The sequence below is a fragment of the Podarcis liolepis genome (genome assembly GCF_965112155.1).
Source record: "Podarcis liolepis genome assembly, chromosome: 14".
Lineage (NCBI taxonomy): Eukaryota > Metazoa > Chordata > Lepidosauria > Squamata > Lacertidae > Podarcis > Podarcis liolepis.
The window spans coordinates 20407083-20424654 of record NC_139569.1 but is presented as its reverse complement, the minus strand read 5'-3'; the positions used below and the strand labels follow the sequence as shown (position 1 = coordinate 20424654).

The following is a 17572-nucleotide window of genomic DNA, read 5'->3' as shown; positions in this document are numbered from 1 at the left end:
TGCTGACCCTAGATAGGCTTTTGGTATGATTCAACAAGATTTTTATGTTTACAACAGGCCATTTCTTACCTTCTGGGGTGCCGATGTTTTGAAACGAGGGGTAAAGTGCCTGTAACAGTCTGGGCGGGTGTTGTTTTGGGGTTTGGATCCTTTGCTTTCCTTTCTGCTTTCTAGCACGCAAGAGAGAGCGATTGGAAAGTATCATTTAGCACAGAGTTTATGACAGCATTATTTGAGAGCCATTGTTATATAGAATTTTAGCATGTTCCCCAATAAATTATTATTTGCGAGCTGTGAAAATTGGTTTTAATACTTTGCAAACTTGGGAAACGGATGAAGCATACAATCAAACTGGATGTAGTAACATACATATGGATAAAAAGCAAGGATCTGCTATCTTGAGAAGAAGAAAAATTTGCAAAGCCCCTGTACATGTTGACTTACCATTCCCTGCATGGCTATAGGGTCTTGGACAAGGCTGAATGACTTCAGGTTTCACAGCCAGAGAGTCTTCACTAGGAACAGTGCCCTTCAACGCAAGAACTAACCGGACTTTATCCTCATTAACAGCCTCTCTGTGGCTGCCTTTCTGATATGCTTCCTTCTCTTCTTCAGATTCAGAAGTATCTGAAAGAGAGGAAACAGGGGAGAGTGACTGAAGGAAGAGCAACAGCCCCTTGTTGTACATCAGCTACTGGAGTATAGAAATGGAACTGAAACACTTTAGCTTCAGTTCTTTCATTTAGGTACTCCAAAATACAAAGCCCCCCGAGAACCATGCCTGGAACAGAGACCAGGCCAGTTCTGCAGGGCAAGTCCCATGAATTTTAACTTACACCAAGTGTGCTAAGGATGAAAGTGCCAGAAAGCAATGGCTACTTCCAGCCTTCTGCCTGAACAGAGAAGGAAGTAGATTGATGTTTTTTCATCCAGTTTGGTTAGAGTGCTGTTCACAGCAAGCGGTAAGGGGGAGGGTCATATCTCAGTGGTCAAGAATCTGCTTTGAACCCAGAAGGTCGTAGGTTCAGTTCCCAGCAGCTCCAGGTAGGGCTGGAGATGCCCCCCGCCCAGAAACCCTGGAGAATCGCTGTCAGTCAGTGCCTACAATACTGAACTAGATGGTCTGACTCAGCATAAGGCAGTGTCCTGTATTTGGATAACTTTTCAGTGTTTGTTTTATGGGATGCAATTGAAAATCCACACCCCAAACAAACGGAATGTTCACCTAGGTCTACTCGGAGTAGGCTACTTGAAATTAATGACATTACTAACTTTGATTTATTAATACAGTGGTACCTCAGGTTAAGTACGTAATTCATTCTGGAGGTCCATTCTTAACCTGAAACTGTTCTTAACCTGAAGCACCACTTTAGTTAATGGGGGCTCCTGCTGCCGCCGTGCCACAGGAGCACAATTTCTGTTCTCATCCTGAAGCAAAGTTCTTAACCTGAGGTACCATTTCTGGGTTAGCGGAGTCTGTAACCTGAAGCATATGGAACCTGAAGCATATGTAACCCGAGGTACCACTGTAATAGTAAAAGTTACCTGGATACAACCCACTTTGATTAAGCATGGAAGGGAATGAAAATAGCAAGTGACAGACAACAATGGGGATGGGGTTCAGGGCGCCTGAAGGATTTTAAGGGGCTGACAAAGATTTGCTTCATTTGGAGTGCTCTCTGCTCACCGCAATGCCCCAGTGGATGGATGGAGCTGAGCTCCAGACAAGGTGGGGACACAATGGTAGGCCGAGGAACCACCTGGCGGGGGATATCATTAGCCCCGGGCGTCAAATCATGTGACCTTTCCAGATTGGCTTCTGTGGATAAAGAACAGAAAAGGGGGGGGGGAGAATGAGAGGCAGGGTGGTTTAATGGTTAAAGTGCTCAACTGGCATCAGGGAGATCCAGGTAAAACATTCCACAGTCATAAAGTTTACTGCGTGACCTTGGACCAGTCATTCTCTTGTCAGCCTAGCCTACCTCCCAGTGTTGAGAGGATATAAAGGAGTGGGGGAAGACAAAACCTTGAACTGACCGGAGAAAGGATAAGTTACAAATATAATGAACAGAAGTAACACCTTTGTCACCTCTTTTGATGGTTGTAGTTGTCAACAGCTCTAATGTCTGTTAGGGTTAATCTGAAAATGGTTATGTCCCAATTTTTAATTTTTTAACACCCCCCCCCGTCAAAACAGGAAACTTCCTGAATTTTAAAGGTCATAGTTATTAGCCCAAACCATTTTTACTGGTCCCTCTGCCCCATATATCAGGCATTTGGTCCATAAAAGGAAATAGCCTTAACCATCCCTCTATGCTCTGCTCACCTGGAAAATCTCTCTACTTGCCAAAGACAACCAGGAAAATGTCTGTCTACAAATCTGTGTCAAAGACATACACAGACAGTAATAGATGCAATGGCAGAGCTCTTTAGAGACTACTATACTGATGAACACCCAGTCCAAACCCCCTGATGATCTCTCCCAGCGGCTGCATGTAGATGTTGAAAAGCATGGGGGAGAGGACAGAACCCTGAGGCACCCCACAAATGAGGGCCCAGGGGTCTGAACACTCATCCCCCCCACCACTTTCTGGACACGGCCCACGAAGAAGGAGCGGAACCACTGTATAACAGTGCTCCCAGCCCCTCTAGACGGTCCAGAAGGATGTTATGGTCGACGGTATCAAAAGCCACTGAGAGATCCAGCAGAACTAGGAAACAGCTCTCACCTTTGTTCCTAGCCTGCTGGAGATCATCGACCAGTGCGACCAAGGCAGTTTCAGTCCCATGATGAGGCCTTAAATCCTGGTCTGGAAGGGATCCAAATGGTCCGCTTCTTCCAGGCATGCCTGGAGTTGTTCAGCAACCACTCGCTCAATCACCCAGCGAAGTAATGATAGCTATTTCATTGTAAGACAGCTGTGGGATTTTGCAAGTAGCATAACTCAGCAACAAATGCAGACTTACCAACTCTGTTAGAATCTGAGGACTCGGAGGAATCGATTCTGGAATGGTAACAAGTCCAGAGTTTAAAAGACGGGAAAATGAAAATGCAGATGTAAATATGCAGGCACCTATCATATTTCCAAAGACAATTGCTTTAGTGAGGAAACATTGGGCTCTTACTCATCCTTGAAGGACTCCTCTGCAAACACACCTAGGAAATCCCAGAGGAAGATGGCATCTCCAACACTGATGACTTGCCTTTGGTCAGGGGTGAACCTCACCTGCTGTATTGGCTCAGAATGGCCAATAAACACCTGGAGAAAGAAAAGCAAAAGCAGATTGTCCTTTGTCAGCCACGGCCTCTTGGAACTGCATTGCAGAGCATGTAAAGACAGGGGGATCCAAATTATTATAGTTATACCATGCAGACTAGTGGTTAGAGTGTTGGACTAGGATCAGGGGAGAGCAGAGTTGAAATCTCCAGTCAAACATGAAACTCCTCTGGGTTACTTAGGATTTCAATATTTCATTTTCAGGGGTGTTTACAATGGCAGCTTCAGCAAATATATTAGTGCATATATTTCTGGCAGCTCTATCCTTTTGTTGTTGTTAGCAATATTGATTAGATGTAATTATTTCCAAACAATAAGTGAAATGAATAAATGAGAACTTATATGCTGAGGGCTCAAATCCTAAGCATGCACACTAGATAATATGTCGCACTGAACATAGTGGGACTTACTCCTAAGTAAACATGCATGTGACTGTGCTACAGAGCAAAGGCACTGCAAGCCACTAAAAATATAGATGCAAATTTTAATCATCACAGAAGACAAGCCAACTAATTTTTCTATCCAAATCACACCTGGTATGTTCTTTAATTATAAATTTGCACCCCATCTCAGATCATTCCAAATCACTTCCTTTTCAACTGATTTATACTACGTTTTTCATCAGTCTGCTCCAAATCAATTCAACTCCCCTCCAATTTCCCCCACTAATTTACTCCCCAAATCATCTCTAGAGAAAGTCATCCTATCTTAATTTATTCCCTCAGATTAATTTCTTATTCAGTAATCAATGTATCCACTGTATTCAGAAACATAACATGCAGAATGAAGTGGGTTTTTTTCTCAACAACTGACCATTGCAATATATTCTTATATCCTTTATAGGGTTGCTTCAGGATTCCAGTCAACCATTCTATTCTCTCCTCACAATTTCCCCTTTTTTCCTTTTCCAAGTGAGGTTCAACATCCAATGTCTGCTGCACATTTTCACCTCTCCTTAATCAGTTTCAGGGAGTTTTGCACCTCTTGGGTGTTGTAGTTGTTCGCCGAAAGATATTCCCCCAAGCACAACGACGGTTCTCCCCCGTTTGTTTCTCTGTGGCCCTGTTCTGGCTCCATTTCATCACTTGAATGCTCTACTATGCTGTTCACTGTACAATCTACCCTGAACACTGACAACTGAAGGGGAAAAGACTGCCCTGTTGTTGAGTATAGTACCTGAGAGTTGACATCAAATCTCATGCCATAATCCCACACCTTGAGGACCCTATCGCCAGCTGTCAAAAGAAACCGGGCATCGGAGCTGAAGGCCAACGAAGAACAAGACTGCTTGTGCACTTGTGGGACCTGCAATCAAGACAAACCACCCCCAATATTGAACCCGTCTGTTTCCACCAAAAAGGCAAATACACTGAGAACTGACACAAAGAAAAGAATGTTTGTTAAAGAAATAGGAAGTAATCAAATAAGCGGAGTTATCAACCCTGCGAAGAGATTTATTTAAAAGAGAACCATATCTAGTGTCAACATATCAATGCTTTAATCTCCTAGCTACTGCCCCCACTATTACGGTCCCCATGGAAAACTGGGTGGGGTCCCGGGTAGCATTGGCAATGGACGCTACCATTTCAGAAATCTTGTGTGTGTGTTTTTGGACCGAGCCATTATGTGGTTGCTCTACCAAGCCATCCAACCAAACTTAGCAGAGAAGGCTGCCCTAAGGAAGAGTGAATGCAGGCTCCTGAGTAGGTTTTAGGTCAAAGTCTGAGCAGTGCTGTGACACATCTTTGAGAAGCGCATCTCTATCAGTCAGGATGACAGATCCACTCAGGAGGGCTGCTACAAAGGCATCCACTGCTGCGACTAAGGGACGCGGGTGGCTAAGGGTGGCTAACACGGGTGGCGCTGTGGGTTAAACCACAGAGCCTAAGACTTGCCAATCAGAAGGTCGGCTGTTCGAATCCCCGCGACGGGGTGAGCTCCTGTTGCTCGGTCCCTGCTCCTGCTAACCTAGCAGTTCAAAAGCACGTCAAAGTGCAAGTAGATAAATAGGTACTGCTCCGGCAGGAAGGTAAACAGCGTTTCCGTGTGCTGCTCTAGTTTGCCAGAAGCAGCTTAGTCATGCTGGCCACATGACCCGGAAGCTGTACGCCGGCTCCCTCAGCCAGTGAAGCGAGATGAGCGCCGCAACCCCAGAGTCGTCCGCGACTGGACCTAATGGTCAGGGGTCCCTTTACCTTTACTATGGCTTGCTGATCAAAAGAATAAAATCTTTGTGCAAAGCCATTAGATTATTTGGCTATGTCTAGTGCATTCTGACTTTGAAAGATAAAAGGGAAAGGAACTGCGCACTGAGAAGATTTTGGTTCATGAAACACGGAGGGTCTTTCAAGAGGCTGCAGTAGACAGATCCTTTGAGACTAGTTGGAGACCCAAGGATAAGATTACATTGAAGAGGAATGGTACGAAATCAGCATCATTAAAGAGTCCGGTATTGGAATCATAATTTATGTGGCCTCATTCCATTTCTCAAGACCTGAGAAGAAGAGTCCTGCTCTGGAGCTGGTTTCGATTGCTCAGCTGCCCACTGAGCACGGGGCCTATTTCTGGGCTACATTAAGCTGCTGGGAACCAAACGAGGACAGAGATTCATTTCCCTCTTCTTCAGAGGAGTGGTGTCTGATCAGGATGATTAAGCCGAGTGGCCTTTGCTCATTTCTTTGCCATCACTATGTCTACAGCATGTTTCATTTTCGGGTACCAGCTCCTTAGAAATGTCAGCCAGGAGAGTATATTTTGTTTCTTTGAATAAAGAATGTCTCCATAATAAACTAAGGGAATAGGGAGCACTAGCTTGATCAACTGAGAAACTTCAAGAGATACAAATAAATTGGCATCTGGCAATAATTTAGTAATTTCAGAATGACACAATCCCTAGGATTTTCACTGCAGAGGCAAATGCACAGGGAAGAAACACCCTGAAAACTGTGTGTGAGCCCAACCTCAGAACACAAAGAAGTGACCACAGGAGTCGCTTACCACTCTGATCAAGCGTCCAGACTTGGCATCAATCACCAGAACCTTTTGCGAGCATGTTGCCACCAACAGGTGGTCCAGAGGGAAAGGGGCAAAGCAGAGTCTCTCAGCCATGTCCAGAACAGTGCTGTCCAAATCCAAAATGCTCATATCTACTCTCAGCAGCTGCCAGGCAGAACAAATAATAATAATAATAATAATAATAATAATAATAATAATAATAATAATAATAATGTCCCATTTCTTGAAGCAAATGTTTCTGCACCAAAACAGAAGACGAGGAATATTTAGAAAGAGAACACTCAGGCCTGGTCTATGCATACAGCACAATTAAGTGAAGTGGACTGTACAACATCATAAGGCATGAGATGCACTATTTATCAATAAAGGAGCAGGGGCCAACCTTAGTAATACAACCCTCATGTCACCTTACCGAAGTCAAGTTAAGCAGGGTGCTGGGCTTTTGGAAAGGAGGTGTGAGAGCTCTCTGGCAGGGTCTTAGAGCCTTCCTGTCTCCTTCCCAAAGCTGGGCAAGCACTAACCAAGCTTTGAAAACGATGGAGGAGGACTCTAGGACCCTGTCATAGCCATTACACCTCCTTCCTGAAGCAAGTGCTTTCTAGGCTTTGGGAAAGACATGGGAAGGTGCTCCCTTGACCCCTTCGACCTGTACGGGGAAACCAGTCACGCTGTCCTAAATCCACCTGTGCAAGAAGGGATCCTGGCCAATCAGGATCAAACAAATGTTTGTCAGGAGAGAACGGCAGCACTATGTAGTGACAATGGTGGACAGGAATAGCCCTCACGTTTATAAAACAAACTGAAGGGGATGTGCATATCACCCTGCTATTACTGCAGCCCAGCAGATGTAGCTAAGGGCCACCCTGACTGAGAACAGGCCAGCATTTCAGGTGCTCCCTGGGTTTAGACAAAAAAACCTGCCAACTTTTCCACTCAGTAACTGTGAGGGTTACATGTTTCTGGAAGCTTCTTTCCTGAGGAACAGCGAGTGGTGGGCAGGTGTCAAGTTACCTCGTCTAAGGAATAAGCATCCATGAGAGTCACGATGTATTTGGAAGGTCCCACAAAGGCCAAGAGATGTCCATCGCCGCTGACAGAGAGAGCATCAGGACCGAGGTCAGCATCTTGTGAGGTGACATTTGCTGAATAAAAGGTAGATATTTAGTATGAGAGGTTATTTGTTTTATTAAATCAGTGTATTTCTACCCCACCTTTCCATGCAAGGAGCTCAAGGTGGCGTGCAGGGCTTCACACACCCCGCCCTCATTTTATTCCCACAACAACCCTGTTAGGGTGGGACTCAGTGATGGGCCCAAAGTTACCCAGTGACTCATGGCAGAGAGGGTATTTGAACCCTGGTCTCTTGGGTCCTAGTTGGGCACTCTAACCACCACACCAAGAAAGCAGAAGGAAAGAACCCCTACCATCAAGTCCCACCAAAATCATAATGCAGCACGAATTCACAAACCATGAGGGCCAGACTGAGGATCCCCTTTCCTGTCAATGGCCACATTCCCTTGGGGGTAATTTGTTGGCAGCAGCACACCAGTGGTGGCAGAACCAGACCCAAAAGTGGGTGGGGGGCAGCCCTTTTCATGGAAGCCTTTCCCAAATGAGGAAATAAAAATGGAAAATGAACTTTGGCAAAAGAAACGCAAGCAAAGGCTCTTGCTGGTGGTGGAGCACCACTTAGTTAATAGCCGTTGTGGGGACAGGAATGCAAGAGAAAGGAAGCAAAGAGCAGGGTGCTTTAATGGGCACTAGTACAATTAATTGGTCTTAAGAACAACTATTTAAGAATTGTTGCCTGAGTTTGCTTGCTTCCTCTTCCCTCCCTATTCCCTTTTCCTTTTGTGCCATGTTGAAAGAGTGCAGACAGGAACTCTCCTGTTTTAATTGATGGTATACAAGCTGCTCTGGGACCTACTGAAGCTGAAGGGCAGAGTACAAATGCTCTAAGTAAATATATTAACAAACAAAAAAAAACCTTACCTAGTACTCTGATAACGTGGCTTTTCTGGATGGCAGAGTTATAAAGAGCCAGGGTCCCATGGCTGCAGGAACTGTACATGAAATTGCCGTCTGGGGAGAAGGTCAGGCCTGTGATTGACCCGCGGTGCTGCCTGCAAAGTACCAAAAAGAATGAAAGAAAGCAGAACGGGGAACCGAAAATTAAGATGGCAATCAAACTAGTTCATGCATTGATCCTTAATGAGGCGGCACACATGTCAGGGCCATAACACTTCAGCTGGCAGCAATGAGCTCACATGATGGAGTTAAAGAAACATATGGAGGGCAAGACTATCAGTCGCTATTAGCCACAGTGGCTAGGTTCTACCTGCATTGATAGCAGCAGTATGCCATTTGCTTGGAATCTCAAGTGGGGAGAACACTGTTGAACTGTAGGCATTTAGTTGGCCATTGTGAGAAAACAGTGCTAGACTTGATAAACCATTTGTCTGATCCAGAAGGACTCTTCTTACGGAATGTTCCTCCATTAAAAACCAAAACCTTTTGTATAGAAAACAAGAAGGATTCCAGCCTAGCCTTCTCTCCAACAGGCAGGTTTTCTATATGGAGGGATATATATATTTTATAATGGAGGTGTGTCCCACCATTTGATTTCTCCCCCCTACACTCTAAGTGGTACAGCCCATACAGAGCTTTTACCATTTCACTGGTCAGAACCAGGTCCATGTCAACAAGAAGCCTGCCTGCTCTCCTAGACCTCACCCCCACCCTGCACTTTTAGCCTCTTTTCTAGCTTCTCACAACATCAGAACTGGAACAGAGAACTCAAAAGTCTGCAAGAAGCTAATATCTACACAAGATAATGTTGAGCTCCCACATTTCTGTTCCTCTTGAAAGAACACCCAACGGAGTTGTATCCAATGCTACTCAGAGTAAACCCACTGAAATGAATGGAGATTAGTAACAGATTTGTTAATTTCAACGGCTCTTCTTTGAGTAGATACAACCCACTGCCCTCAACTTTCATCATTTTGGATTGACACATGGAAGAACGGTCAGGATGCAACTTTGAAAGTATATATTGAAAACATACTTGTGTTCCTCAAGGAGTTTTGAGGCAGCCAGACTGATGGTCCTCACGACACCAGTATCAAAACCGCAAGCAAAGATAAATTGCGAGGGATGGAAAGAGACGGCACACGGTGTTTCGTCAGAGGCAGTGAATTCATAGAGCTATAGGGGGAAGAGAATCATGCTGATCAGACACAAGACGGGCTGGCAATGACCAGCTGCCAAAGTCTTAGGCCTCATTCTCACTACACATTTAAAGCACTATGATACCACTTCCCCTAAAGAATCCTGAGAAGTGTAGTTTGCAAAGGGTGTTGAGAGTTGTTAGGAGACCCCCTACTCTCCTCACAGAGCCACAATACCCAGAGTGGTATATTAACCAATCCGTCTACCCAGGGAAACCTGAGAGCTGTAGCTCTGTGATGGGAATAGGGGTCTCCTAAGAACTCAGAGGAGCCTTAACAAAACTACAGCTCCCAGGATTCTTTGAGTGAAGCCATGACTGTAATACTTTCTTGTTTCAATAGGCTTCTGGGAATTTACTATTTTTATTTTACTATTTTTAGGAAGGAGCTGTTGCTGTGCTGTTTTTATTGTAAGGATTTGTATGTGATCTTCTATCTGTATATATCTGAATTCTACTAATGGTTCATTGTTTTTTAATGAGCATTTTTTTAGCCGTTTAAATTTTAGTTGTAAGTAGCCTTGAGTCCTATCAGGGGAAAAGCCAGGATATCAATAATAATAATAATAATAATAATAATAATAATAATAATAATAATGCGGTATCACAGTGCCTTACATTTATAGATCAGATGTTGCCTTAACCTCAAATCTCAGCTCAATGTCACACGAGCAGATAGGCCTGAACCCAACGAAACAACCAATGGGAGATAACTCACCAATCCAATCCAATAGAAGTATCAGCTATTAAGGAAGGACTGAACTATGGTGGGGGGAGGACTGACATTAGTGCCATCAACTAGACCTAAGATAGTCACATCCATTGATTTCAACAAGCTGACTCCAAATAGAATTAACGTTCGATATGATCCTCTGAGTCCCTGGTAGACTTTATGAAAAAGGCATTCTTGACATTACCTGCTGCATAGACTCAAGATTCCAGACGCGAATGGTGTTATCCTGAGAGACAGTCACCAGCTGCTTCTGGGATCTCTCCACAGAGAATGCCAAAACAGAATCCAGATGGGAGCGCATAACGGTGCAATAGTCCTTAGACTGGATGTCCAGGCAACCCACATTCCCAGAGGCAGTTGTGCACAGAACCTTCAGGTTATCTGGGCTGATGCGGACCGAACTCACCGGGCTGTGATGCTCTGCAGGAAGACAAGCCGCCCAATGAAGAGTCTGCAGGTGACATGCTTGCGACTCATTTATGCAAAAACTTATTTCTCACTTTCAGGCAAGAGTGTTTGTGAAACCAAAGTGACACCAGCCACAGGTTTGGCAGAATGCGTTTTTTAAAACAACAACAACAACAACAACAATACCCGGAAGCTCAGAGGCAGCATGCCTCTAAATACCTGTAGCTGTGAAACAATAGCAGGAGATGGCTATGGACTATCCTGCTTGCGGGCTACCCAGAGGCCATCTGGTTGGCCACTGTGGAAAACAGGATGTTGGACTAAACAGGCTTCTGGGTAGGCCATGAGAACTCTTCATATGATTAGGGAAGCAAATGGGCACGGATCTTACACAGTTTTTCTAAATTTACATGTAACCTGTTAACGAGACAATGAAAGATGTCCAGGGTGAATAGGTTACTGGAGCCATGCCTGCAGGGTGAACATGTCACAGGGATTGGTGGTGGAATTGCCACAGAGCTCTGTTTTCTAAAACAGGGGACCATTTATCAGTCCAAGGGCCACATTTCCTTCTGGACAACCTCCCAGAGGCTACATATCACTGGTGGGCAGGGCCAGAGACAAAAGAGGACAGAACAATGGATGTGAATTTTATCTCTGCACAGTAAGGCAGTTTCTGCACGTGTTCTGCTATCTTCTCCATCCAGGCTAGCAACAGGCAACATCAGAATTCTAGGACATATTCCAGCCAGGCAAAAACTCAAAGAGGCTGCAAGGATTGGCCAATGAGGGGTGTGGCTTGGGAAGAGCTCCTGGGGCCCAATGGGAGAGACTGAGAGGACCACGTGGGCCTGAGGATGTTGATCCTTAGTTTACTACACAGATCTCGTCTTTAGATGTCTCAGTTATACACCTATGCAGATATTGACAGCACGATCCCGAAGCTCTACGCACCTGCCTCCAAGAAGACTTCAGAGAAGTCCAGTGGCCACAGGCGCAGGTAGCCATCTTCAGAGGCTGTGGCACAGAAAGTTGATGAGAGACATATGCTGTTCAGTGCTATCCCAGGACCTGAAAGAACAAAGATCCAGTACACTCTGAAGCACAAGAGCTGGCAGTGAAGGCCCCACACTGTATAGTCAGCTGTAATCTGAGCAAGAAGATTTGGAGCTGGCCCAGATATCCATGTCAGGCATTGTGGGATAATTCTGAAATCCTTTCCATGCTAGAAGCCTTTAGTGCAACCTTCCACAGCTAGCCAGAAGTAGCTTGTGTAGAGGAACCTAATGAAATCTATCCCTCCATCAGCCATTCATTTCTATAGAGCTGGGCAGGAGAATATTGCATGGGTCAGAGCCATATCCCACCACGCCACTCTTAAAGGCATCAGAGCCAAGCTGATTTCTGCCACCAACATGTTGCCATTTGAGTGCTAGGAAACTTAAGCAACACCGAAACAGAAATTATTCATTGAAAGAAGACTGCTCGCTCCTGCCCAATACCTGTGTTACAAACGGATTGTCTCCAGGCTTGTATTTTCTAACCTGGACCCCTCCAGGTGTTTTGGACTGCAAATCCCATCATCCTTGACCATTTGGCCATGCTGACTGGGACTGATGGGAATTTTATTCCAAAACATCTGGAGGGGACCAGGGAAAGGCCAGTTTGGCAAGTTCCCAAGAGGAAAGTTCTGTAGGCAGCTACAGAGAGTTTGGATTTGGATTTGATATCCTGCTTTATCACTACTCTAAGGAGTCTCAAAGCGGCTAACATTCTCCTTTCCCTTTCTCCCCCACAACAAACACTCTGTGAGGTGAGTGGGGCTGAGAGACTTCAGAGAAGTGTGACTAGCCCAAGGTCACCCAAGCAGCTGCATGTGGAGGAGCGGGGACGCGAACCCGGTTCACAAGATTACGAGACTACCGCTCTTAACCACTACACCACACAGAGAATCCTATGCAGCCCACCTGAGTTAAAAGTTTGCTTCTCCCGCTGATGAGAGTGCTGCCCTTCCGATGGCAAGAGGCGCCGGGCATTTCTGACAGCGACATTCTTATAGTTGATTTCCAAAACGTGTCCACTCCGGCTGCAAACGAACCTGAGAGGAAAGCAGCAAGGTCACTCAGCAGCAACATCATTATAGGACCAAAAGCAATTATAAGACTTTTAGGGGTGCCAGCTTTAAATCAGTAGGTCCAGCAACAAAAGTTGTAGCTGATTAAATCTACGGCTGGCAATTTAATTAAACAGGAAGAGAGTTAAGGGGGCTCCTGCTTATTTCACGTATACTGTATTTCTGAGAGAGATGTCATGTAGCTTAGCCTATGTTTTCTGGAATGCTTGATTTGAACTATTAATAGGCTTTGTTGGTGGGAAGAAGTGGATCTACCCAGGGCTCTAGGGAACCAGATCATCCCTGACTTGCCCAACTCTAATTAGCTGAGGGTCCTGGAAGAATAAAGGTATGATCTTGTTACCAGGTATGGAAAACAGTATAGAAACCCAGAAGCCTGTCTTGCAGTTATCCGCTTTTTTCAAAAGCATTCACCAAGGAGCAATAAAGTGGAGCAGCTTCTTACAGTGTCCGGTCTTGTGGCTCTCGCTGGGTGGAATGGCCTGCTTCAAAGTCCAAGTCCGTGAACTCCATGGAACGGTACTCGCCCAAATTTACCGGGCAGGAGCGCAGCACTCCGCTCCGGACCCGCCACAGCCTCACGTTGTCCCGGCCACACGACACCATTCTGTTATGAGAAATGCTGGGAGTATGAAACTAGACAGGACTTGTTTTTAAGGTACAAGTCTTGCATCGTGCATTGGCACAGTTCAGGTTCCCACAAGCAAAGGGGTGCCTCTTTCTCTCCTCCTGCGTGATGCTGCTTTTCTTTTCAGCCTCTGCTTTGCTGCCCTGGGCTCCTTTGGGAGGAAGGGCAAGATACACATGCAATAAAATGGCAACAATAAGCTCCACCCAAAGAGGGTGATAGAGCCTTATCAGCTTGGAGGACTGGAGCTGAAATCCCAATATTTTTGGTTATGGATGCCAGAAGGACGGAATCCAGAATGACGAATGGCAGAGGAAGGGACGCAGCTTATCTTTGGGAGGAAAGGCAGGATACACAGGATGCAATAAAATGGCAACAACAAGCTCCACTCTTTACCTGGTGTCATCAAAAAAGGCAATCTTTAAGGCCTGGATGTCCACATCTGTGTGCGCTTTGGCAAGCATCACCACCTCTCCCCCATGGTTCACCTGAACAGTATTCCACACCACCACCATCTGCAAAGGGAGGAGAGAGAGAGGCAGCTGGGTGGGACACAGGAGAGCCAGGCTCATATCCCTCCTCATCCCTAAAAGCTCACCATGTGGACATAGTCAAAGTCAGCACAAACCAAACAAACACATTGCCAGGAGCTTCTGTACAGACCCCAAAGGCAATTCTCCAGCAAGCGTTAAACTAAGGTCTTGACATCTTTCCGCAGGACCTGCAAGACAGAGCTGTTCCACCTGGCCTTTGGTTTGGACTCAGTCTGACCCTTATGTTTCCCTCCCCTTATGGTTTTGATTTATGGGCTACTATTGAAATGAGGCTGCATTTTAAATTGTATTTCAACCCATATTTTAATAAACTGGTTTTTGGTTTTTTTGGTTTTGTTTGTCTGTCCCCTCCCAATTATGTTTTATTGTAAATTTATTGGTGTTATTGGTTGGGAAGGTGGGGTATAAATAAAAATAAAAATGTATTATTATTATTATTATTATTATTATTATTATTATTATTATTATTATACATTCAGTGGCATTAAAAACACAGCAGCTCAAGGAGCAGACCACTAGACACACTCTTGGAAGGCCTGTGGCTTGAGCCTGAGCCTGACACAACTCCAGCAACAATCTCAGAAAACAGGTCAAAGACATAGCCCTTGCAGAAGGGGCACGTATCAATAGTGTAAAGGTAAAGGTAAGGTAAAGGACCCCTGGACGGTTAAGTCCAGCCAAAGGCGACTATGGGGTTGCGGCGTTCATCTCACTTCAGGCCGAGGGAGCCGGCATTTGTCCACAGAAAGCTTTCCAGGTCATGTGGTCAGCAGGACTAAACTGATTCTGGTGCAATGGAACACCGTGACAGAATCCAGAGTGCAACTCAGCCTGACATCCACCTGCAACTCACACCAAAGCAGCACTTCCTTGTCATATAATCAATGCAACACTCTTCTAAGGTTCATGGATTCATGGATTCAAAAGAGTTGGAAGGGACCCTGAGGATCATCTAGTCCAACCCAAATATGCAGCAACCGTGGTACCGAGATTTTTTTTAAAAAAGAGCAATAGCAGCTCTAGTAAAGTTTCATTTGGATCTCAGTACATTAACAACCAGGTGAATAACTGATCTGGAAAACCTTGCACCCCCTTCTTGCCACAAACTGTGACAGAACTCACTCGAGAATGTTAGACAGCACAGAGCAGAGATGGGGAACCTCAGGACAGGGCGGGGGGGGGGGGGTTGCAGCACTGCAGGTGTTTCTAGCCGTCCCTTTGGATGCTCCGCCCACACCACACCCACTGCAAAGAAAGAAATGCTGATTCACTCACTGTTTTCCCATGTCGGTCCTTCCCAGTGCCACACAAGATACCCCCACTGTAGGAGAAGCTGCAAAAGAACGAGGGGTCAGAGCTCAGCAGCAGAGAACAGTCTTTTGCACACGGAAAATCTCAGGTTCAATCTCCAGTTAAAAGCATCAGGTAATAGCAAGTGATGTAGAAAACCTCTGCCTGAACTCCTTGGCAACCTTATGCCCATCAGAGTGGACAGCACTTGCATAAGTGGAGAAGCAGTCTGAGTACTTACTATAAGCCAGATTCCGCTGTTCACTAAAAACCCAGTTTTGACAGCATCAAAACTGGCAGTCTTTCATTTTCTACCTTGCTTCCATGAGTCCTGTGAAGGTGTCATGGACAGGGTGTGTGTGTGTGTGTGTGTGTGAGAGAGAGAGAGAGAGAGAGAGAGAGAGAGAGAGAGAGGGAGAGAGAGAGAGACCTTAAGAAGGAGTTTGGGGAGTTAGATCTAGACCCTTGGCAGGGTGGGCATAGCAGATTTTGACCAAGAGACATCTGTTGAGATCTGCCCTCCAAAGGAGGCTCAGGAAAACTCTCAGAGGTGCCTTCTGTTATCTTTGTTCCAGACACACACTCCTCAGCTTTACCAGCTGAGATGTCTCCAGTGCCTTCCCAGGAAACAGCTGGGAATACATTTGATGCCAAGCTGGCAACTAGGGCATGGAGATGCCAGTGTGCACAAACCTCACCTAGCCAACCCACTACAGAAGAAGTGCCCTTTTGCCTGCCTAGCCTCAGGGGTCTGGCTGCTTGGCTTGCTAAATGTTGTGCCCTCCTGTCCCTCAAATGGAAGGTGCAAGGGGCTTGTCACTTGTCGGTTCAATATTTTAGAGCGTGCCCAACCATGCCTTTGACCTCCCATGTAACCGCTGGTTCTTGCAACCTGTAACTTGCCTTACGTACCATACTAATCTTAAAATTAAAGCCTTTGGGAGTCAAGAGTTCCAGATCCTCCTTGTAAAGTTAACATATGAGAGTGCTGGAGGTGAAATAGTTAAACAAGTTACCCAATCAGAACCTAGGGGGGTGGAGTCAGAGGGACTATAAAACCAGCTCTGGGAGGGGTGAAAGGGGAGTTCGTTGGGAGCTGGGTGGTTGGTTGGAGAGGGAGTGAATTGGGATAGAGTCTGTGGGGAGGTTGAGTTAGTGTAGCGCAATAAGTTGAGTCAGGAACAGTTAGGAGCTAGGAAGACAAGTAAATATCTGAGAGGTGGTTTAATGAGTGAGAGCAGGTAGCGGAAGTTATAGGTCTGGATAGGCACCCCATGATTGTAATAGACCGATACCGTTTATGAAACCACACACCTGTTAAACTGCAATAAATAAACAGAAGTTTATGTTCCAATTTAACCCTGACTGGACTCAGTATTGTACCAGGTAGGGCCTGGGTGGTGGCAGTGAGAAATCAAGTGGTGGCACAGGGATCAATAGACGATGAAACGTCCGGAGACCCTATGTGATTGCCACACTCCTTGGATGCCTCCTTGTGCCCCAGCCTACCCTGCTCCCTCCTGCACTTACCTGAGGCAAGAGACTGATTGCATCCCCGTTTTAAACATGCAGAGGCACCTCCCCGATGGAAAATCCCAAAGACGTATCACGCTCAGTTGCCCTATCTGTGCAGAGGCCAGCAAAGTGCTGTTGCCGTTGAACGCCAATGCCGCCACCTGCAGAAAATTGAGACATTGTGGGAAAAGGTACCCTGTGGCATTAAGCAGAATTGGATTCCTTTCAGGAGAATTATGTGTCTTTTACATAGGAAGGAACTGCCTGTTGCTGCTCCTCTTTCAAACCACACCAATTTGCCCAACAGGAGCTGATCAAAGAGCTGAAAGGTAATCAAATCCTTATTATGGGGGTTTTATTAAACTGGTAACAGAAGCATGAAGGTCTCCAGAGAATGGCTGTTGCTGCTGTAGCCTCAACCACCACCTGCTACTTAGCATTCACATAGAACTGGAAGAGCTTCACCTTCACTTACAAGAGCCCTGTAAGGTAGGCTGGAATTATTATTCCCCACGTTGCAGATGGTGATAGTTAGTGGTGGTGCTAAGGATGAATATAGCTTGCCTAAAGCCCATGATAGAATTATAGAATTGCAGTTAGAAGGGGCCACAAGGGTCATCTAGTCCAACCCCCTGCAAGGCAGGAATCTTTCACCCAAGGTGGGGCTTGAACCCACAACCCTAAGATTAAGGGTCCGTGATCTACCAGCTGAGCTCTCCGTACGAAGGCAAGATTTCAAATGCAGACTTTCCGGTCCCCAGCTTAGTCTCTCAGGGTTCTCTCCCCAGGGA

General features: G+C 45.7%; 1 protein-coding gene across 1 annotated transcript in view; it reads right to left on the bottom strand.

Annotated features, from left to right (window-relative positions):
• Positions 1 to 17572, bottom strand: part of WDR90 (WD repeat domain 90) — a 44320-nt gene that overhangs the window by 13835 nt on the left and 12913 nt on the right. The window contains exons 13-29 of the mRNA XM_083474912.1: positions 16797 to 16942; positions 15252 to 15309; positions 13819 to 13937; positions 13240 to 13401; positions 12628 to 12758; positions 11615 to 11731; positions 10437 to 10672; positions 9358 to 9497; positions 8286 to 8416; positions 7305 to 7435; positions 6276 to 6437; positions 4455 to 4583; positions 3127 to 3260; positions 2968 to 3005; positions 1688 to 1819; positions 445 to 627; positions 70 to 170 (exon numbers count right to left, since the gene is read on the bottom strand). Of these exons, the coding sequence (XP_083331038.1) occupies positions 70 to 170; positions 445 to 627; positions 1688 to 1819; positions 2968 to 3005; positions 3127 to 3260; positions 4455 to 4583; positions 6276 to 6437; positions 7305 to 7435; positions 8286 to 8416; positions 9358 to 9497; positions 10437 to 10672; positions 11615 to 11731; positions 12628 to 12758; positions 13240 to 13401; positions 13819 to 13937; positions 15252 to 15309; positions 16797 to 16942 (2250 nt within the window). The remainder of the gene's footprint in view (positions 1 to 69; positions 171 to 444; positions 628 to 1687; positions 1820 to 2967; positions 3006 to 3126; positions 3261 to 4454; positions 4584 to 6275; positions 6438 to 7304; positions 7436 to 8285; positions 8417 to 9357; positions 9498 to 10436; positions 10673 to 11614; positions 11732 to 12627; positions 12759 to 13239; positions 13402 to 13818; positions 13938 to 15251; positions 15310 to 16796; positions 16943 to 17572) is intronic.